Below are 22,247 nucleotides of genomic sequence, written 5' to 3'. Positions count from 1 at the left end.
GCAGTGTTATGCTGTGGGAATGCAGGAAGCTGCTCAGAGTTGATGGGAAGCACAGGAAGTAAAAACCAATATGAAAAGCTGGTAGAAACTCAACACAAAAGACTCACTGCTGCAGCTGCTGCTGCTGGAGCTGCTGCTGCTGCTGCTGGAGCTGCTGCTGGAGCTGCTGCTGCAGCTGCTGCTGCTGCTGGAGCTGCTGCTGCTGCTGCTGGAGCTGCTGCTGCAGCTGCTGGAGCTGCTGCTGCTGGAGCTGCTGCTGCTGCTGCTGGAGCTGCTGCTGCTGGAGCTGCTGCTGCTGCTGCTGGAGCTGCTGGAGCTGCTGCTGCTGGAGCTGCTGCTGCTGGAGCTGCTGCTGCTGCAGCTGCTGCTTCTGCAGCAGCAGCTGCAGCTCCAGCAGCAGCTCCAGCAGCAGCTGCAGCTCCAGCTGCTGCTTCTGCAGCTGCTGCTGCTGCTGGAGCTGCTGCTTCTGCAGCTGCTGCTGCTGCTGGAGCTGCTGCTTCTGCAGCTGCTGCTGGAGCTGCTGCTGCTGCTGCTGCTGCTGCTGCTGCTGCTGCTGCTGCTGCTGCTGGAGCTGCTGCTGCTGCTGGAGCTGCTGCTGCTTCTGCTGCTGCTGCTGGAGCTGCTGCTGCTGCTGCTGCTGGAGCTGCTGCTTCTGCAGCTGCTGCTTCTGCAGCTGCTGCTGGAGCTGCTGCTGCTGCTGCTGCTGCTGGAGCTGCTGCTGCTGCTGCTGCTGGAGCTGCTGCTGGAGCTGCTGCTGCTTCTGCTGCTGCTGCTGCTGGAGCTGCTGCTGCTTCTGCAGCTGCTGCTGGAGCTGCTGCTGCTGCAGCTGCAAAAACAAAAAATCTACTTTAGTTTTCAGTGCAAATATCTTATAACACTTGAAATAAAACAAAACTTGCAGGAAACTTCAGGGAATGAAGGAGTTTGTTTTAAGTCAATAACATCTGATGTAGGAAAAATCCTTCATTATTTCCTACAATCCTACAACAGAAGGATTGTAGGAAATAATCTGAAATAATCTGCTCCACTTGCAGATTATTTCATTATTTCATCATTAAAACAAGCTCTTATTTTTGCTAAAAAGTTCAATTTTGTCTTATTTCAAGTGTACAAAAATATCTGCACTCGAAACTAAACCAAAACTACCTGGTAAGTTTTTATGTTTGGAATATTTTTCAAATGTTTTTGTCTGTGAAACATTTTATTTTCCTTCCACCTCATAAATTTCTGCTTTGTTGCGTTGATCCAAGTTTGTGGTTGTAAGTTAAGCAAACGTGAAAATGTTGGCGGTATAAACACTTTTGCACGGCGTTCTCAACTCAGCAGGCTGCACTGGGGTGTGTGTGACTGTGTGTGTGTGTGTGAGAAAGAGAGAGAGTGAGCTAAAGCAAGAGAGAAGGGTCCAACTCAGCCATTTTGTAAAAGAGTGACTTTGCTTTGTGCATGTCTGTCTTTGTACACGATCCAGATTGCAAGTTTAGCCGACACGAGCTCTCCGACTCGCTCATGAACATTTGTACAGATATATATAAATATTTAAATAACTTTTCTTGTAGGCTTTCGACTATATAAATGTTAAATCCCTACCTTCTAAAATGCTGGTGTTCAATAAAGACAGTTGTGTTCTACAGTTTGTTTGTTTTTTTAGTCTGACTCTGTCACGCAAACATACACGCTTCATATATAAACACGTGTGTGCAAAACGCCGGGAAGCAACAGAGCGAGCGGAGACGAAAACACGCAGATCAAAGCCAGAGACTGAGAGAAATCCAAACGAGTTCACAGTGTCAAAATTATGAAAAGCCAGAGTTCTCGTCTAATGTTGCGACAGAACGCTCTACCTACAGGAAACTTCAAACGCCTGTGTGTTTTCCTCCGGTTTGAGCGACTTCTGTCACGTTCCCTGTTTATTCTGATTCTCCCAAAATCTAATGATAAAACAGAAGGAAGAGCAGCTGCCTGCCGGCGTCTCCATCCGGGCTGCGCCGCTTCTGTTTGCTCGTTAATATTCCCGTCATTTAGAAAGGAGGTCACGTTCGCCGCACAATGCGAGAAGGAAAACACACACGCAGTCAGAGAGGATGCATTCACACTGATGTCTGCACTGATTTGTCCCCCACAATCGGTGCAAATGGAGCCTCAGGTGGAGAAAACCGAAGGTGAAGGAAGGAAGTGACTCAGGTGGAGGAAACCAGTTTGGTTTCTCCTGCAAGATTATCCAGAATTATTCAGCAGATTGTTGCTGAGATCTGCAGATTATATTCCTTAAAGCTGCAGAGGCCTGGGAAACCATTACGTTTATAACACATTTACTGGTTTCCAGTCGATTTTGTGTCTTTTCAAACTTCAGATTCTGCTGATTTCATTCACTGGATGATTAACGGGTCAAAATGCCTAAAAACTATTTTAAAAAGATCTGCATAAACAGCCATTTTTACAGTTTTTACTGCACAAGATGCAAAATATTATTTTAAATTCTACAATATTAACCCCAAACCTTCTGCAGTTCACCGATTTAAAAACTTGTGTTTTGAAAGATTCCTGCTTTATGGTGCTGCAGGGCAAAAACCAACAACACCGTGATTACAAATCACCAAACAAATCAAACAAATCACCAAACAAATCACCAAACAAATCACCAAACAAACTGGACAAAAAAATGAACTTCAACAAAAATATTTCTACTTCCTGCATCTGTGCAAACACAAAGATGCACATTGTCAAAAAAATAAAAGTTTTTATCATTAGGGATGGAAATGATTTGTTGGAAATTTTCACTTCAGTCAAGATGGAAAATTGAATTTGAATTCTGAATTTATAATTGTTTCTGTTATTCTTTGCAAATGAGCTCAGAAATGTCTGGTGTTTTAATCCACAGTGATTTAAAGGACAATGTGGAAACTTTTCTCATCAGTTTTAATTTAATCTATATTTATTTTGTCATTTTTGACACAACCTTTGGTAGAAACAATAATCTAAAGATCTGTTTGGCATCTAAAGAGGTTTTAAAGGACCTAAAGCGTTGATTGTTTTTATTTTTTAATCAGTGGGCTTTCATCTGCTGGCGCCAGTAACTCAACAGCCAAATTAAAAGTTAAAGATGTAAATTTAATGTAGTAAAAAGAAAAAAAAAGAAAGAAAAACATTCATTCATTTTCAGAAATTCAGATTTTTAGCTTGTAGATGATGGGAAATTTAGAAACTCTCACATTTGTCCAGATTCGCTTGTCTTTTCTTAACGTAGTAAAACCACAGATTTATTTTTGCAAAGTCATTTTTGGGTGAATAAACTGGTGAGTGAAAAAACGTGCCGCTGCATTTGCAACAGAAAAAGGCTGTAAAAAAATCTGGCTGAGAGCAGCTGAATAAAAATCAATGCTCCACTTTTACAAAAATATGTTTGTTCCACATTTATTAAAACTGTCAGGATGAGTCAGATAATCTGTGAAAAGATCGATCTCCTGCTCGCTGAGCTGCTACGACAAATGCATGCATCAAAAACAACCAATCACAGCCAGGAGGCGGGTCTTAGCGCTGCCAATCAACATCATGTACTCAATGCTAAATGTGCTAATAGAGGAGGAACAATTTGTCATTATCAGTGGCTATGCTAACTAGCGTTAGCATTGATGGCAGGATAGCCTGTAGAGAGAGAGAGAAAAAAGAGTGATTGACAGCGCTAAGTCCCGCCTCCTGGATCTGATTGGTTTATTTCTGCAGTTGGCACTGGGAGAAGGCAGTTTATTCACAGATTATCTGTCACTACATACTGCTAACTTTAATAAATATGTTAAAAAAAATAATTTTTTAATGAAAGCTACATACTGCAGCTTCAATTAATTTGAAAATATCAAACTGAATCTGGGAAATGGACATTTACGTGCTGATCTCAGAAGCATTCAGTGATTTTCATGAAACAAAACGTTGCTTTGGTTTGCAAGATGTTGTGCAAATGATAGAGTAAATTCAGCTGGAGAGTCAAACCGATAAGCTTCCATCTTAAACTGAGAAGAGGACGGGATTCATGTCTGACAACAGCGGTGCTTTTATTGATCGCATTAACATGCAACGCTCGTTTATGAACGTAAAGCAACTTTCAGGTCCACCTTTATTCACCTTCTATTGGAATTTGTTTTATGAAATCTCGCCTCTGGTTTGTGAGCAGATTCTTCCCCGCATGCAGGCTTTACATTCAGGACGGCTCACCATGCTGAGCACACACTAAAAATATACATTTTCAACTAAAATAATAATAAAAAAAACCGCATGTCAGAGTTCTGCCATTTATATGGAGGTGAATGAAACAGCCGGAGGTCTCAGAGGGACGATAACTCCCGCTGACTGAGCCCCACAGCCATGAACACCAAACTCTGCTAACTTCTAAAGCCGCGTCTCTCCTCTGAAGCTGTAACCCCGCTGCTGCTGGAGCTGCTGCTGCTGCTGCTGCTGGAGCTGCTGCTGCTGCTGCTGCTGCTGCTGCTGGAGCTGCTGCTGCTGCTGCTGCTGGAGCTGCTGCTGCTGCTGCTGCTGCTGCTGCTGCTGCTGGAGCTGCTGCTGCTGGAGCTGCTGCTGCTGCTGCTGCTGGAGCTGCTGCTGCTGCTGCTGCTGCTGCTGCTCCTCCTCCTCCTCCTCATCTTCACTCTGCTAAAACCCTCTTCCTCCTCTGTCCTGATCCCGCTCGGTCCCAGGAACATTCGAGGCACTTTTTCTCTCCTCTGCTTCCATCCTGACTGTCCTTGTCGCTCCCTGTTGCACTTCAAGGGCTTTTGGCATCTAAAACCTGCAGGAATCCAAACAGGGAGCGAAGCAGCAGCTTCAGCTCGGATGATGTGTTTCCAGGCGGTCAGATCTTAGAGACATTATCCTAAGCAGTAGGTGTATTTACTTGGATAAACAGCAAAGTTATTAAAGATTCTGTTTCCTTCTATTTCAAATCATATTAAAAATAACTGTGGCTGAAGTGAAGGCCATTAAAATGTTCTCTGACATTGACGGAAATGGGAAGAAGAGTCAATAAATCCACATTGTCAGTTTTACGGATGCTCCGTTTTGTGGGGTGTTACTGCCATCTAGTGGCCAATGTACCTAACTGCAATTGAAGACATTTGTTGTTTTTTTTTTGGGGGGGGGGGGGGGGGGGGGGGAGTTAAAATGTTGCATTTAAATTACAAAACAGAATTACTTTATTGTCAAAGACACAACAGTGAATTTCGCAATGAAATGTTGTGGAAAAAATACAGACACATTATAAGTGTGACTATAAATACATATATACAAATGCTAAATGTGTAGGTAAATAATAAAGTAAATGCATTAAAAAAAAAAAGCCAGAATAAATATACGAGATACCATAAAAACAAATAAAATTTGGAGAATTTGTACTAAAAATCAGCATTTTTCTGTCTGAATATATATTTAAACAGCTCTGGAAAAAATTAAGAGACAATTTATCAGTTTCTCTGATTTTACTGTTTATTGGTGTATGTTTGAGAACATTGTTCTTTTATGAACTACTGACAACATGTCTCTGAAATTACAAGCAAACATTTTGTATTTATTTGAAGAAAATGAGAAATGGTCAAAATAAGAAAAGATGCAAAGAAAACAAGTTTATATTCATTTAGAAACAACAATACTAATGTTTTAACTCAGAAATCAAAATTTAGTGGGATAACCTGGAGGTTTTCAGTGGGCTCTTCATTAGAGCTGTAGATATATAAAGACAGATTGTGCTGTTTTAGTAAAACATAATATAAATAATTGATTCAACATGGCAGGAAATAAACCTTTGGATTTTAGATTTGCAGTAAAAAAGTTTACTATTATTTTGCATCGATTACCACTAAATACATTTGTTTCCACAAATTATTTCATATTTCTATGCAAATATCATTCATATAATTATAAAACAAGGTTTGGCTTTAACTTTATGCAGAAAGGATGCAAAGAGTTCACCAGTACAGGAACCAGGAGAGAATTTAAAGGTTCAAAAATGAGAACCACAGCAAACAAAGCTGCGTCTGTAAAGAAAAGGAAGCTCTAAACTGAGGCTCATTTGCTGCAAAAGTAACCAGATTGTGAATATTAGTGCGGCGTGTGTGTAATGTATGCTGATACATCGCGTGTCAAGGCCCTTCAGGACAAGATCCACAACTCTGCCTCCAGACTTCCAGACTGTCAGGACATCTGCTACTGCTGACAGTCATATGTCCTGCCGTGTGTGTGTGTGTGTGTGTGTGTGTGTGTGTGTGTGTGTGTGTGCGTGTGTGAGAGAGAGAGAGAGAGTGAGACACACACAGGGAGGAGGATGGGTGGATCTTTGGCAGTGGGTCATTGCAGAAAACATGGGAACAGCCGCGCTTTTTAAACATTCATGCTTCATATCATTGGTTTGGTTTTCTTTCTTTCTTTCTTTCTTTCTTTCTTTCTTTCTTTCTTTCTTTCTTTCTTTCTTTCTTTCTTTCTTTCTTTCTTTTTATGTGTTTTTAATCATTAAACATCAAAGTGTGTCTCATCATATCCTCAAAACTAAACAAGATTGAAAGCAGGATGATCAAAACTTCTTACATAAAGCTTATTAGTGGAGAAAAAAACATCCAGAAATTAAATTTACATAAATAAATAAAATCTGCTGAATGTTGGTCATCAACACATCCAGTATAAAATATAGTAAAATGTGCAAAATGTGTAAAAAAAGCAACTAAACAGAGTCTCTTCATGTTGAAATATCTCTTCTAACTCAGACGTTACGGCGCCATAACAGATTCTCCAACCAGGAGCCGTTTACTGGTCTCAGTCGTAACTGCACGTGTCTTTCGGTACCACTAGAGGGCGCAGCTCGCACACATTTGTGCAAACCGTCAGAGACTCGCAGCAGTAAAACTGAACTGTTTCAGTTCTTCCTCTGTGGTCATGAGCAGGAAGCTGGAGAGGAATTAAAAACAAATTATTTACATCAGATTTGGTTTAGAGAAACGTTCATTTAATCTCTTTAAAATATTACTTAACGTTGTTAGAAAGACGTTAATTTATCAATGCACAATATTTTTCCTTTCATAATATCACACAAACAGACTCAATGATGTGAATATTTGATTTTATTATTTCATCTCAACAGAAAATCTAATTCAGGCAGGATTTACTATTTTCACAATTGACATCTAATCTTTAAATAATAAAATAATTTTATCACTAAGTAAAATAGGTAAAAATGGTAATTTTTATGTTTTATTTATTTATTGCAGTGTTTTAAAAAGAATCACAAACATGTCCCTGCACTGATTTTCAATTAAGTGAGACAGAGAACAGGCACAAGAGGCGAGGAACAGCAAATAGATGTGAGGTGAGACATTTCATTTAAAGTAGGAGATTGGAAAATCTACAAAACACAACAGGATCTGGATGCACTGACAAAAACAACAAGATAATTATTTAAAGGAGCTGTAACCACATCATTTATGAAATAAATACCACTTGGAATATTAAAATATCATTTAAGAAATGTACTTTTGAGTTTATTTAGTTCAGTTTAGTTAGTTCAGTTTCAAAAGTGTTTAAAAACCCATCTTTATGTTGAGAAAATAAGAATACAAGGTAGTAATGAGACATTCATTTCTCAAGCTGAAGACAAAATGAACTATATTTAATTAGATTAATTCACTATTTCTGAATCAACAACTTCTTTACATAATAATAACTGCTCTATTTCATTATACTATACTTAAAAAGATCATTTCTTTCTCAAACATTTTTAGCGACAGATTAAATGTCATTACAAAAAAACTAATAGCATTTAAACACAATAAACATGTTAAATGTTATTATATCTCCCCACTCAGACAAATGCAGCATATTATTAAATTAGGTTTAACTTGTGACTCTTCTAACACAACTTTTGCTGAATTTACCAAGCTGTCCTGTGGCTTCCAGGCCAGCAGGGGGCGGCTCTACGAAGCTGTGAATCTTGCTGGTTTTCTTAAGCTGCTCTGTAAGCTTTGACCTACATGACTTGTTTGTTTTATTTTTCCCATAATAACAATACAGTGTGCTATTTTTTAAATAAATAACATTTATACAGTGTGTGTCATTTGAGTACAAAAATTTACTTCAATACATTTTCTTTTTCAAAACATTTCAGAAATGTCAACAAACTGGAGAATAAACACAATTAACAGGGAAGAATATGGAAATTGGGCACTTCACATATCCAAATAACGGAAAATATTAACAAAAATAATCAGAAAGTTCAATAAAGAGGTAGGAGGAATTTTAAGCAGACTTTACAGGTGCTGCCCCCTGCTGGCCTGGCGGTCACAAAGTGCTGGAATCCACCCAAACAGGTTTGCAAATACAAAATACATTTGCACGGTTTGCAAATGCAGTTGCACCTGTACAGAAAACTTTCAAAGATATAATTTTCTGATTAAAAGGTGGTCATTTTATCTACTTGTGTCAAAACTTTTTATGCAAAAATCCTATTTTAATTCAGCAGCTTAAACACACATACTTAAATACAACTTTGAAATGAAATATCTGTTTTGATGTGATGATTAAAATGATTCATTTAATCTTTTTTGTGTCTGTATGTCACATTAGCTGCATTTCCACTGACTATATAACTGCGCAATTTGACATTTCGAAAATACATTTTGAATAAAAAAAACTCGTTTTGCAATAAAACGTTTTGGCGCAAGGATGTTTTTTGTTGGCTGTAACAAAATTGGATTATTTTGCAAAACTGCGATGACATTGGTCATGTGATCCACAACCGGATGTTACTACTGGCACAAACCATGAAGAATGAATGAATGAAAGGAAGTAGTTGGAGGATAATGGTGGATTATGGTTTTTAGAAACTTATTCAGGTGTAAATTTAATTTAATTTCTTATTTAATGGAAACACAGCAACTACAAAATTGTGTTTTTTTCAACATTAGCAAAGGTTTTTTGTATGCTTATACTGAAAATGCATCTTATGTGTCAGTAATTATAGCTCTACAAACACAAATTCTGCTTTTGGATAAACATCTCCATTTGTAAAATGTTTTCTTAGGACGCCAGTTACATAAATATGTGTGATTTGTATCTCCAAGCTGCACATTTTAATTGTGTTTTCAATATTTTGGGTATTTTTTGATGCTTTCATTGAAGAGACAGTGGAGAAAATGGTAAAACTATCAATTCAGACTATAGTTTAAACATTAATATTTGGACTTTTATCGTGGCAACGATAAATCAAAACTCTTCTGATGTAAAGACCATTACCACGATAAATGATAAACAATACGATAAACACCAGAAGCCATTTTGATGAGATGATACGGGGAGAATTATTTAATGAATTATTCAGTCATTTCAATCAACCTATACTCTCTTCAGAAAATCTCCAACTCATTCCAATTCTTTAAGTCACAATTTTACAGAAATACAGCAAACAGATTTCTCTTTCTCCGTGAGCTGGCGGTGCATCGCAGACATGCGCCGCTAAATAAAACATGCATCCTCTGCAGTTCTTCGCTGCTCAAACACAAACGCACCCCGCTGCTGTCAGAACGCCCTGTAGCCGAGTCTCACAGAGCTCAAGTCCTTCCAGGGGTTCCCCATTCACAAAGCCCGCCCGGCTGCCTGACATTATTACGGAGGGCGGAGGGAGGAAGAGGAGAAGGGCGGGAGGGAGGAGAGAGAACGAGAGTTGAGACGTCCCTTCCTCACTTGGCTGCATTCGGTTTACCGACGCCGGAGAAGCGACCATGCTGTGGAAACTAGTTGAGAATGTCAAGTATGAAGATATTTACGAGGTAACGTTTCCATCCAGCTGTTTGTGACGTTGGGAGCTTAAAACTAACAAAAAGAAAATTGTGCATCTAAAGTGTTTTTCTGACAGGTTTTAGGCCTGCGTGGGATTTTTTTTTAATGCTGTAAAATGAGGACGTGAAAAATGTTCAGTTGTTGGAATATTTAAAGTATTTGCTTTTTGTTTTATATCGGATGTAGTTCGCAATATTTTTAGCGTTTGTATTTTCTTTTCTCAATCTTTTACTGCTAATCACTGGTTAGTAACATCAAAAACGATTTCAGGCGGAAATGAAAGACTTCGGGGTGATTAAAAGTGGTGCTGAGAAGCCAAAAATGTAGAAATACAAATAATATGTTTAAATTAAGGTTTGGAATTTTGCTGGAAAGTAGATCTAATTTGAAGCAGCGCAGGGTGTAAGTTTGTAAAAACATGCAAATATTTTTGACTTTCATCCAAAACCAAAGAAATCGCTTTTTTATTTTTTTAAAAAATGTGACAAAAAGAAGCAGAAACGGAGATATAAGGAGGAGAATTACGCAGCGCGCGCGCTGGGGGGAGAAATGCTTGAACCGGCTCGCGCTGAATGGACTGGAGCACAATGCGCGCGAGGCCCCACTGCAGCCTCGAGCCCGGTGGGAAGCCCTTGTCTCGTGCAGCACATGGCTTTTCTCCCACGGTGCGTGGGGAGGGGAGGACGGAATGTTGTTAAACAAGTCATCCAAAAAGGGCAAAGAGCGGCAGCGAAGCCCCGCGACATCAACTTTAATCGCTTCTTTAAACTCGTGACATCACTCACGCGCCACGCCGGGTGTAAGGTTTGCAAGAAAGAAAACAAAAGAAAGAAAGAAAGAAAGAAAGAAAGAAAGAAAGAAAGAAAGAAAGAAAGAAAGAAAGAAAGAAAGAAAGAAAGAAAGAAAGAAAGAAAGAAAGAAAGAAAGAAAGAAAGAAAGAAAGAAAGAAAGAAAGAAAGAAAGAAATGCATCTGGAAGTCAGATTTAGATTTATAAATTGGTTGTTTGACATTCGGGGTGAAATTCGGGTGAGAAATCCTAAACAGAGTGAATTATGTCTGACTTTCGTTGTCCGAAATGTTTACGCAGAAATTATTGGCGCACTAATGTCTCCTGGTGCGAGAAGACGTGCTTAACTGCGTCAGATTTGTCCCCGAAGTGCCAATAGTCCGAGGGGAAATCCCCACTTTCTCCTCCGAGAGCGACTCCTCTCTTCTGTCTCCTCTCGGCTCTCCACGGGATTTCAACGTCACTCACGGCTGCGCGGACGGCTTCACGCTCCATGTGTCGCCAGTCCCCTGCCACGGCGCGCATTAATATTCCTGTAAGTCTCAGTCATGAATAACAATTACACCGAGCACCGGGGGTAGAGGCGGGAGCGCGGCGCTCACAGTCACTCAGAGCGGCGGCAGCTCCGGGCGCAGGACGGTTCTGCGTGGCCTGCCTGCAGACACTCAGGCTTCGGTTTTCACCTGGAATGAGTTTGTTTGTCTTCCTCCGACCGAACACGTCCTGGTTTGTGTTATTCCACTGAGCGCGCGTCGGCTGCCAGCACACGTTACAGATGTTAGTTCATCCCTACTCCACTGGGGTGAGTTTTCCTCCACACTGGAAGGTTTGTAAACCAGGTGTTAACAGCTCCGCTTCAGGCTTTTTCGTGTGTTTTTGTCCGGGAGCGTCCTGTTTTAAGATGATTTCAGTGCTTTGAAACGTGTGTCCTCTAACAAAGTGTAACTTTGTAATGCTTGTTTTATGCACGCTGTTAAAGGACCGGCATGACGGTGTCTCAAGCCACAGTTCGCGCCTGTCCCAGCTGGGCTCGGTGTCGCACGCCGGACCTTACTCCAGCGCGCCGCCGCTGTCTCATGCGCCTTCCTCGGACTTCCAGCCGCCATACTTCCCTCCGCCATACCAGCCGCTCGCTCACTACCAGAGCCAGGACCCGTACTCCCACGTCAGCGACCCGTACTCCCTGAACTCGCTCCATCAGAGCCAGCAGGGCGCATGGGGCGCGCGTCAGCGGCAGGACGCCGCCGGGGACCGGATGGAGAGCTCGGCTTTGCTGGCGCAGCCTCGGGCCTCCCTGCCGCAGCTTTCCGGGCTGGACCCACGGCGGGATTACGGCGGCGTGCGGCGGCCTGACGTGCTGCTGCACTCCGCACATCCGGGACTGGAGCCCGGCATGGGAGACGGACTGCTGCACGGTCTGCACGGCATGGAGGACGTTCAGGTGAGAGGAAGAAAACTGAATGTTCAGATTTACAGAACCTGGACTGCACATCCCGCCGCGTTGACGAGAAAATAAACATATTTTTTTCGTTTTTCAGCTTTTTAAACATTTCATTCTTTATTTTGAAAGCTGCTATTTTCATTTTTTTTCATCAAATAACCCTTATAGATGCGGTTAACAACATTTTTAAACGACCAAATACAAACCGAGATGAGGCGGTTGTTCCTGGTGTTGTCGTCCTCTTTAGCCCCGCTTATTTCGCGCATCTTTGCGGGTTAAGGTGGCTGAAGTGAGCGCAGCTCCCTCAGGGCTGGAGGCTCTCAGCTGACCCGCAAAAGGCCCGCAGCTAAAATAAACCACCTCCAGGCTGCTTGTTTCCAAAACAGAAAGATTCGGATACGTGCGTAAAACTGGCTTCTTGCGTTAGAGCGCACAACACAAATCTAACTGATGTGATTATTTTTCTAAATTTACCAAATTGTTATTAGTAAAATATATCAAGAACTTAAAAAGTGGGCTATTAGTGATGTTGGACATCAAAAATAACAAATTCCTGCTTTTTTTCTACAGAATATTTATTCTGTAATCACTTTGCAGAATAAATATTATTTCATTAATTTAGGGTTTTATTTCAGGTTATTTTCCTTTTATTTTGTCTCATTTTTAAGGTCTTGTGAGAAACTGGCTTCATGCTCAGCTGTGCAGGATTTCGTTTCCCCTCAGGGCGAAGCCATCATGAGCTGTTTTTTCATTTCACCACCAAGTTCCCTCCACGCTTTCATGTTTTCTTAAACGTTAACAAAATTATGGAACTTTATTTCCAAGCATTTATTCCTTAATTTATTTGTTTTATCTTGAAGATTTAAGACATTTTTTATAACAACAACTCACTGAAAACCCAGATTCCCCTAAATTAAAATGTTTGAATCCGGTTCGGTAATAATTTCTCGCAGATTCTCATAATAAAATGTGGTTTTATTATTTTTTTTTTAAAAGTTTTTACGACGTAAAGCACCTTAAACCTCCTCGTTGCTGAGACGTGAAACACAAATAAACTTGATTTATTCTATAAATCAGGTCTGAATATAATAATCTCTTCCATTCGGTGCGGCTGATGGATTGTTTTCTTTTCTTCCTCCAGTTGTACATGAACGAGCTAAGCAGAGTTTGACCGTTTAGTTATTAAATCGTGAGTAATTCAGGCTGTAATGGTTTGTATTTATCTCGGTTCTAACAGACCATCGAAGACGCCAACGGAACCAATATCCTGGATCAATCGGTAATTAAGAAAGGTACGCACTCTGTTTTCTATTTTTCATTCTATAACAGGAAATCATTGCTTCCATACTATTTATCTACATATCTGTGTAAACTGTAAAACGAATCCAATATTTATAAGTTGGCTATATAGTTTAATTTAAGCAATGCGTTGCTATTTTACACCATGTTTGATGTTTTAGATTATTGTTCTTCTTTCGGTTTTTCGTGTAAGACTCGGAGGTTTCTGCAGAATGCTTCGTGTTCCGATTAGTTTTAGCGTGGCTGCATTTTGGCTCCTGAGGGCCACGCTGCCCCCCCCCCCCAGTCCACGCTGAGCAGTTTGGAGCCGAGTTAACGACCCCCGGTATATTGACTGGCAGGCAGTGTGTTGCTGACAGGCTGCCGCGATGATGTGCGGTGATTTAGTTACGGGATGTTGAGTGACTGAGCTCCCCGCGGGGCATTTAAGCCGCTGATGTAATAAATGGCACCGCTCACGGAGATCTCGTGAGCTCGTTTAGAGCTAATCTGCGGTATTATCCCCCGTGGAGCCATCAGGAGGGGAAAGAAAGAAAGAAAGAAAGAAAGAAAGAAAGAAAGAAAGACAAGAAAAAGCCCCATTGCCCGGGCCGCTTTACGGATCCGGAGGACGGTTGTCCGCTTGGTTGGTTGGATGCTTGACGCCATTAACGGGGCGAAGGGGCTTCCGGTGGTTAACTGGCCGTGGAGAGGAAGCTGGGAGGTGGTTAATGCGATCTGAGAACGCGAGCCAATCAACAATCGATAATACTATAATGAGAATGTCGCGCGACATTAAATAACAGCAAATGCCCGGCACGTGGGCGCTTCATTAGGCCAAGACCGCCTCCTGAGCGCGCGCGGCTTCACTGGAAACGCTAAAAAACAACAACAACAAGCGTGTTAAACTGTCACATACGTGTTGTAACTCCGTGTCACCGTCCTCTTTCAGTCCCCATGCCCCCCAAGAACGTGGGCTCCCTGATGCTCGGCAAGGACGGCCTGATCGGCGGAGTCACCGTCAACATTAATGAGGTGTTCTGCTCGGTACCGGGCCGCCTGTCGCTGCTCAGCTCCACCTCCAAGTACAAAGTGACCGTAGGGGAGGTGCAGAGGAGGCTGTCTCCACCTGAGTGCCTCAACGCCTCTCTGCTAGGAGGCGTGCTGAGAAGGTACAAACTCCGCTATTCAATGTTAGTTTTTACTTTTTATTGAATTCTTATTTCTTTTTCTCTCCCTCCAGAGCAAAGTCTAAAAACGGTGGCAAATGCCTAAGAGAAAAGCTGGAGAAGATCGGATTGAATCTTCCAGCCGGGAGACGTAAAGCGGCCAACGTCACGTTACTAACATCTCTTGTAGAAGGTGACTGCGACACTGCCGTCCATTTCCCTTTAAGGAACTGCAACATGTTCACCTAAAAAACAACCAAACTCTGCAATAATCAGTGCAAAATACCAAGATGCTCCCGAAAATAAGGGCGTCCAGTTGCATGAAAAATACACAATATTAAAAAAATAATTAGTGTTATCTAATTAGCTCGTGTTCCTTCAACTTGGACAAGAGAAGTTGCGCATTTTTCACAGGTCAAAGTTGTTGACTTGAACTTTCACTTCAAACTGCAAAATCCTGCTCAATATATCGCTTGAAAACGTCCAAAAAATGTAACAACTGAGTTTTTAATCAGTTATTGAGTTCCTATGAATTACATTATTTTAAAAAATCCCGAAGTTTGACGTTAGTTTTTGCGCTATTTTAGATCCAGAGTGCGGGTTTGTGTTGTTGGTGCGTACGCTAACTGCTGTTCCCCGCAGGTGAGGCGGTGCACCTGGCCCGGGACTTCGGCTACATCTGCGAGACGGAGTTTCCCACGAAAGCTGTGAGCGAGTACCTGAACCGGCAACATGCGGACCCCAACGAGCTGCACACGCGGAAAAACATGCTGCTGGCCACAAAGTGAGTCCCACGGACTGCCTCTTTATCTTCCCTCCACCTCAACCTTTTAAAACACGTGTTTTAGTTTTAACATTTCTTTGAACAACGTTTAAATTTAAGGTTTTAAAATGCAGGAATTTCATTTTGTGAGCTCAGAAATGTCAATATTTCCTTCTGAGTCGCATTACGTTTACAGAAAGCAGCACATTACGCGGTGCATTTATTGGTTGAGGATCATATTACGTGTTAAAACGGTTCTGACTCTTATTATCTGCGTGGGCCCAAAACTCCAGCCTGTGAAAACTCAGATGTTTGGCGTCTCCTCTTCAGAAGCCTGATCTACCAATTAACATTTTGGTGACATTTGGAAAGCGGATCTCACTAATAAAACCTTTTGGGCTTAATGTGGATTAAACCTGCAATCATGAGGACAAATGCCACTTTAAAAATGTAATTTGGTTGGAGCATGTTGAAAATGAATAGAAGTGTGCATCAAAATCAGGCAAACTAAAGGTAAAATTAAACAGGTTTTGCCTTTTCGATTTTATTAAACTCGACCTTATTAAAGCAAAAATGTGTCTTTATCTGATTGGAATCCAGCTGCTACAATCAAACATTTTTAAACGTACTGAACTTTAAACTCCTCATCATTGGATAAATGTGTGTGAACTTAATTTGTTTTGGCATTTTTAAGGAAATTTAACCTGTTTTTGGTGCATTTTTGTGGCAGAAATTATAAACTGCATACATAATAGATATTTTTCATATTTTCTTTTGATGGTGACATTTGGAAAGCAGATTTTACTAATAAAACCTTTTGGGCTCAACATGGATTAAACCTGTAATAATGTCAGTCTAAACATTTAATTTGGTTGAAGCATGTTAGAAATTAGTAGAAATCAGGCAAACTAAAGGTAAAATGAAAAATGTTTACTTTTTTTTATTAGACTTGACCTCATTAAAGTAAAACTGTACGTCTTTATCTGACAGGAATCCACTTACATCAGGCAGCTTTACATTATTTGTTTGGAGCAACGTGTCTGAACTTCATTTGTTGTGGCATTTTTAGGAAAACCTAACCGTTTGTTTGTTGTTTTTGGTGCATTTTTATTCAATAGTATTGTGGCAGAAATTATAAACTGCATATGCAACAGATATTTTTCATATTTTCTTTCAAGGTTTCCAAATTTAAAAACTTCAAATCACCAAACAAAGACCCTTTCTTGTATTTTTGGCTTGCATAAATAGCGCTGTCTGCAGGCTTGCACTGGATAAACCATCTGCCTGCGTGTGCATGTGTGTGTGTGTGTGTGTTTCTGCAGATCTGCCTGCACGGTGGTTGTTTGGTGGTGGATGTTTGATGCCCAGATTCAGACCTGTTCCAACAGTGTGTTGGTGATGCCTGTTAGAAATTCATTATTTAGCAGTGGAGTGTTTCAAGTCGTCAGAAAACAACAGCGAGAGCCCTGAGTGTTGCCCCGGGTTACGGCTTCTCCTCTCCTACTCCCCTAACCCCAGCTGGGCTCGGCCTGCACAGCCTGTCACTCATTTAGCTCTACCCTTAGGCCACCTCCAGCCTGACTCTGTGTCTGCATGTGTGTGTATGAGAGTCTGAGCATGAACCTGCAACGGTAAGAAGGAGATCTCCTGAATATGAAATGTGGGCCTCAACCAGGGAAAAGTAATAAGCAGAATGAGGTGAAAAGGTGATTTTATTTCGCTGCAACGTAAAAAGTGAGCCTCAGTCCATCACGCTAATACAAAACTGAATTCAGTTATTAGTTTTTATTTAAATAGCTTTAATCCACAATAAATACAAAGTCTGTTTTTTAGTCGTATCCAGTTTGGTGCAGTTCAGGTCAAATACGGTCCAGTAATGTGTTGAGTTTCAGAACCGAGTCCAGATCAATCCTCTCAAAATCACAACTAAATAAAGTCACGTTATATTAATTACATAATTCAGGTAATTAAGATATTTTCTAGTTAAATTCAGTCTGATGACAAAAGATTTGGTTCTTCACCTGCAGAAAATTAAACATGAAATGTGAAGAAATGTGGAAATTCCTAAATTAAAAAAAATAAATAGCAAATAAATTTAGTAAATAGACTTAACATCAACACTGAATGATTATGAACAAGTTAAATATGAATATCAGAATTTTTAAACTATTCTTTTACCTAAAAACACAGTTTGACAGACAAATCGTCAGACTGCACTTATTTTTTATTACTTATTGTGGTATTTTTCTGGTTATTTCACTGTTGCTGTAAAATGTTAATGTTAGTTAGAAATAAAAATGAGGTGTAAAGACTTTCATCCTTTGTAGAAATGAAACGAGAATTTAAAAATGTCTAATTGAAAATTAATCGTTTATGTTGTAGAAGAAATCCAACAGCATCTTTCAATTAAATCTGGCCAAATAGCATCAAGGAAATATTTTTTATTTGTCAGTTTCCCCCCCATGTTGTTGAGAAACACTTTAATGCAACAAATTGTTTTAAATTCGTGAACGAAGCTCAGTTAGCGTTAGCTTCCTTTTCTTGAAAAGACAGAAAAAGATTTCAGTCCAAATGTGTCAAATAGCTGAAAAGTGAAACTTTGAAGGCAATCAGAAGATTTTGCTGATGCTGAAATGAAAAGTTGTCAGAGATCATTAAGTTTGGCAAACAAAGTCTGACTCTCAATAACTTTTAACCTAACTGAGAAAAGGGCATAAAAGTCAAATTTTTAAAACATTTGTTCTGTAAATAATGACGATGACTGGATGTGCTGAGATATCCCTAAAGAATCGTGATTTAGGGGACAGTTATGAATGTTTGTGAAGCTGGATGACAATAAAATTCATCTTGTTTTCTGATCTGTGAAACTAAACTGAACAAGAAATATGATCTATATTCGCATTTGAAGAAAACTTAAACAACATTCATGGAGTTTGCAAAGTTCCTAACTTCAGGCAAACCTAAAAATCTTCATTAAGTTCATTTTTTAAAAACATAAATATTCTGATTCTAGAATATGTGACTTCTGTGACGCTGAATATCTTCACTAATTCCTCCAAACATTTTATCCACCAAGCGTCTCGGTGCCGTTTAGTTTAATCGTTTTGGTTGCATAACACCAGCGATCACTGCGTTTCCAAACTGAACTCCCAGTCAGCTGTGAAATGGTTTAAATGCAGCATTATTCAAATCTCCCACAAAAAAATGACAGTAATCACATTCAGATCAAATTATGGGGCTCCAACATTTGGGGGCCTGGAGGAAATCTGGGGCTCTGGAGGACGCTGCCCATTCTGCCTGAGTGGTAATTAAGGGCGCCTGCATTTTGCGTCAGTCGTGATTCTCATGGAAACAGTGAATAAACCTTTAACTCATCTCACGAAACTATTTAAACTACATTTTCTCACTTTATAACTGAAAACTGCCACATATTTTACTGAAATGTCATGCGATAAACTAAAGGAAAACGGTGCATAATAGTAAAACCAGTAAAACTCTGAAAACTGGAGGGATTTCCATCATATCCCCTTTACTCTGGTACCTTAAAGTAAAATCCATATTCCTAGAAGAGTTACATTTATTTATACTGTGATTAATAAACAGGAGAATATTTAATTTATCAAATTTAAATGTACATTTGACTTTATGTACAAGGATCAGAGTAAAGAGGCTGAACAGACATGAGAAGTATAAAACATTTTCCTTTCTTTTAGCAATTATGCTTCATATTTCACAATAAATAAAATACAATGAATGGTGCAACATAGGGAAACTCTAGAGGAATGTTTCTTAACCAAAAGACATTTACTAACACATCAATCTTTATCTGAAAAAAACAAACAAAAACAAAACATATTTTTCCTTCCACTCCACAATTTTTACTGGTCCATCACTTAAAATCCCAGTGAAACCATTTGAAGTTTGTGGCTGAATGCGACAAAAGCGGGAAAAGTTTAGAAAGGGTTTATCTGTTGTTTGTAACCTTTAGGAAAATAAACTAATTGAGAATAAAAATCTCTTTTGCAAGAGTGTTCTGAGCTATAAAACAGCAAAACAAGACACATAAAACTGACATAGCTTCCTATTTAAGGGGACCTATAATGCAAAATTCACATTTTGTGTGTTTTTGAACTTCATTGGGTCTCAGCTGCTTCTAAAAACAACCTAAGTGCTTAAAACAAAAACACCGAGTTATTTTTTTGGCAGTAACTTCATGTTTTTTGGTGTCTGGAAAATGAGCAGTTTCCAAAACTTCTGGAATGTAACATCACAAACCAGCAGGTACTGCCCCGTTACCTAGCAACCCGAGCAAAGTTCTGCCCGTTACCTAGCAACCTAAGCTTTAGCTCCAGCACTTTTAGTCAGCTAGCTTAACCTAAACCATTGTACTCACTGTACAATGGCTGCTGGAAAAAGACAAGAGTTTTGTTTTTGACTTACCATCCAGAAACCACTTGGCTGCATTTTCATTGGTTGTGCAGGAGGCTCCACTTCTGCTTTTCAAAGATGTATGGATGTGTCATTGTGCGTCTGTTTGCAGCTGTTTTTACGTGGAAGTGTAAACCATAAGTTGGGGGGCACGGCCAGCAGCTTATTTGGATTTAAAGTGACAAATCTCATTATGTAAGGCTGATTTTGTGCATAAAATGTAATGAACATGTTTTGTATAGACCGTAGATCTGATCTAACCTGTTCAAGGAAGTACAACAGGCACTAATGACAGCAAGTAGAGCCATATTTTGGAGAAACTGACCAGATTTCCCTGTGTCTTCCCCCGGCAGACAACTGTGTAAGGAGTTCACGGACCTGCTGGCCCAGGACAGGACTCCGCTGGGGAACTCCAGGCCGTCCCCCATCCTGGAACCCGGCATCCAGAGCTGCCTATCCCACTTCTCCTTCATCACACACGGCTTCGGCTCGCCCGCCATCTGCGCCGCGCTCACCGCCCTGCAGAACTACCTCACCGAGGCTCTCAAAGGACTCGACAAGATGTTCCTCAACAACCCGCCCAACAGCCGGCATGGGGACGCGGGCGGCAAGGCCGGCGACAAAGAGGAAAAACAGCGGAAATGAAGCCGGCGCAGAAAGGGGGAGTGATGGAGGAGAGGCGGGAGGGAGGCCGACACGCTGACTGAGGCGTTACACCGTTTCTCGTAGCTTCTACAGCGCCGCCACCGCCACCCTGCCACGCACACGGCGGAGGTGGAGGACAGGGGAGGCTTGGCGTGGAGGAAGACACCCGTGGGCCAGTGTCTGAACGCACGGAGGGATTTTTCATCTGTGTTACGTTCTTCTCATTCCCCCTGAGGACATGGTGGTTCCTGTGTTCCATCCATTCTGCTCCCCCCGCCTGCATCCTGTGAGACTGAGATGCTGCGAGCAAACGACATCGTGTCCGTGTGCCTGAGTGTGTGTGAGAGAGAGACTGTGAGAGAGTGTGTGTGCGCTTGTGTTTGTCTTCACACCGAAACAGAAGAAAAAAGAAAAAAAAAGCGTTGTGGGTTTGGAGATCCATTTTTTTGTTATTTTTTTGTGCTGCAGCATCTATCTGTGAAACAGGCTGGGTATTTAACGAGACTCCAACGAGGGACGGCGTTAATTTATGTGTGTAAATATTAATTTATAATTATTTAAGTTGATCAAATAGGTGCGCCAGCTGCTTTGGAGTCGACCTATTTATGTGTGATTTGACCTTTGTGAGCCAGTGGGCCGGACTCGTTCAGTGTTTTTCTGTTCTTATAGAGCTGTTGTCATGGTGATGATGATGATGATGGGTAGACATGCTTCTAATTGTCCAGTGATTTCATTTCTATCATATTGATAATAAACCATGTGTTTTATAATGTGAGGTGTGCAGCCTGAGCTTTTCCTCCGACTTGAGGCTGAATCCCGTTTCCGTCATCGTTTGGAAACTCAAATGTCCAAAATAACAAAAATATTTTTCATATTTTGCTCAAAATATCCCACCAAAAAATAGGACAGATGGACTATTAGCTCCCACCGTTTCCCAATTTGTAAACAAACGTGACCTAATATGGTCGTTTGTATCGAGTGGACATATATTTCACACTTAAGTAACCGAGAATAAAACTCTCTAGCTGCTGAAAAAGAAACTTTTTACTTCAACTTATTCAAAATCAAGTTAAGATTTGTGAAAACTTTACTTTATGCAGCATATTTCCACCAAAGAATCAGACTTTAGGTATTCTAGTTGTCAAACCTGCTTGAAGTGTTTTGATAATTAGATTTTATTCATGTCAAAACTTTATATATAATTTTTTAAGTCAATATGTTTTAAACTGTTGGCTTCCTAAAGTAATTACCCAAGTCTTTGTTTGCCTAAAACACCGTCAGTGATTTTTTTTTTCTTGCCAAAACTGATTTTGGCAAAAAATAAAAAATACTCCATTATAACACAAAAGTGATGATATTACAGTAATTTATTCTTGACATTATCTTTTAAATTATGTTTTCCTTTTTTTGGCTTTATGGTAAGGACTAAAGAAATCCCACAAAAAAACAAAATCGTTATGCATCAAAGCAAACAATGTAATTATTGTTGTGTTCAGTTGAGTTACTTAGTTTTTTCAGTATCCTAGTAAATGGGTTGATGATAAAAGCATGCCGCACTTTTCAGAGTTTTCAAAGTAAAAAAGTAAGATTTTGAAAAGTTTGCTGTGCGTTTGTATTCTGTCCGTTTACTTTGAGAACCCATAAAATCTAGATTTTATGACGTTATGACCTAAATCAAACCTTCACAGAATTTATACCGTGAACAATTTGGACTTTATTTAGGGGTGTCAAAATAAAGGGGCTGAATACAAACGGCACACCACAGTTCTTCTTGTTTTGTAAATATTTCTTGAAAAGCTCGTAACATCATTTCCCCTCTTCACAGTTATTCTCTGTTTTGTGTTAATTTCTCTCATTATATCCCATCTCCCCAACAATAAAACACGGTAGTGGCTGCATTATGCTGTGGCCATGCCTGCACTCACCT

The 22,247-nt window shown here is 40.3% G+C and overlaps 1 protein-coding gene and 1 long non-coding RNA gene across 3 annotated transcripts in view; one reads left to right on the top strand and one right to left on the bottom strand.

Moving 5' to 3' along the window:
• Nucleotides 1-5,172: 5,172 nt before the first annotated feature.
• The window catches only part of LOC145549792 (uncharacterized), a 66,040-nt gene continuing 48,965 nt past the window's right edge, over nt 5,173-22,247 (bottom strand). Inside the window, exon 3 of the long non-coding RNA XR_014085641.1 lies at nt 5,173-6,924. This is a non-coding gene — a long non-coding RNA (uncharacterized LOC145549792). The remainder of the gene's footprint in view (nt 6,925-22,247) is intronic.
• On the top strand, nt 9,564-21,095 carry tfap2b (transcription factor AP-2 beta). 2 transcript variants are annotated; one of them, XM_008397316.3, is made up of 7 exons: nt 9,564-9,797; nt 11,576-12,037; nt 13,275-13,329; nt 14,268-14,487; nt 14,559-14,677; nt 15,127-15,268; nt 20,029-21,095. In XM_008397316.3, the coding sequence occupies exons 1-7, from the start codon at nt 9,750-9,752 to the stop codon at nt 20,318-20,320; spliced, it is 1,338 nt and encodes a 445-aa protein (XP_008395538.1). In that variant the 5' UTR covers nt 9,564-9,749; the 3' UTR covers nt 20,321-21,095. The 2 variants fall into 2 exon arrangements, with proteins under 2 accessions (XP_008395538.1, XP_008395539.1); XM_008397317.3 differs by lacking the exon at nt 9,564-9,797 and adding an exon at nt 11,026-11,398.

This window comes from Poecilia reticulata, chromosome 21 (genome assembly GCF_904066995.2).
Source record: "Poecilia reticulata chromosome 21, P_reticulata-male-v2, whole genome shotgun sequence".
NCBI lineage: Eukaryota > Metazoa > Chordata > Actinopteri > Cyprinodontiformes > Poeciliidae > Poecilia > Poecilia reticulata.
Note: the sequence above shows the minus strand (reverse complement) of the source record. Positions and strands in the feature narration are given on the sequence as shown.

Coding starts and splice junctions, on each gene's coding strand:
- tfap2b (XM_008397316.3), top strand. CDS start 9,750: ATGCTGTGGAAACTAGTTGAGAATGTCAAGTATGAAGATATTTACGAG. Junction 12,038..13,274: donor ACGGCATGGAGGACGTTCAG/GTGAGAGGAAGA, acceptor CGGTTCTAACAG/ACCATCGAAGACGCCAACGG. Junction 14,678..15,126: donor ACTAACATCTCTTGTAGAAG/GTGACTGCGACA, acceptor TGTTCCCCGCAG/GTGAGGCGGTGCACCTGGCC.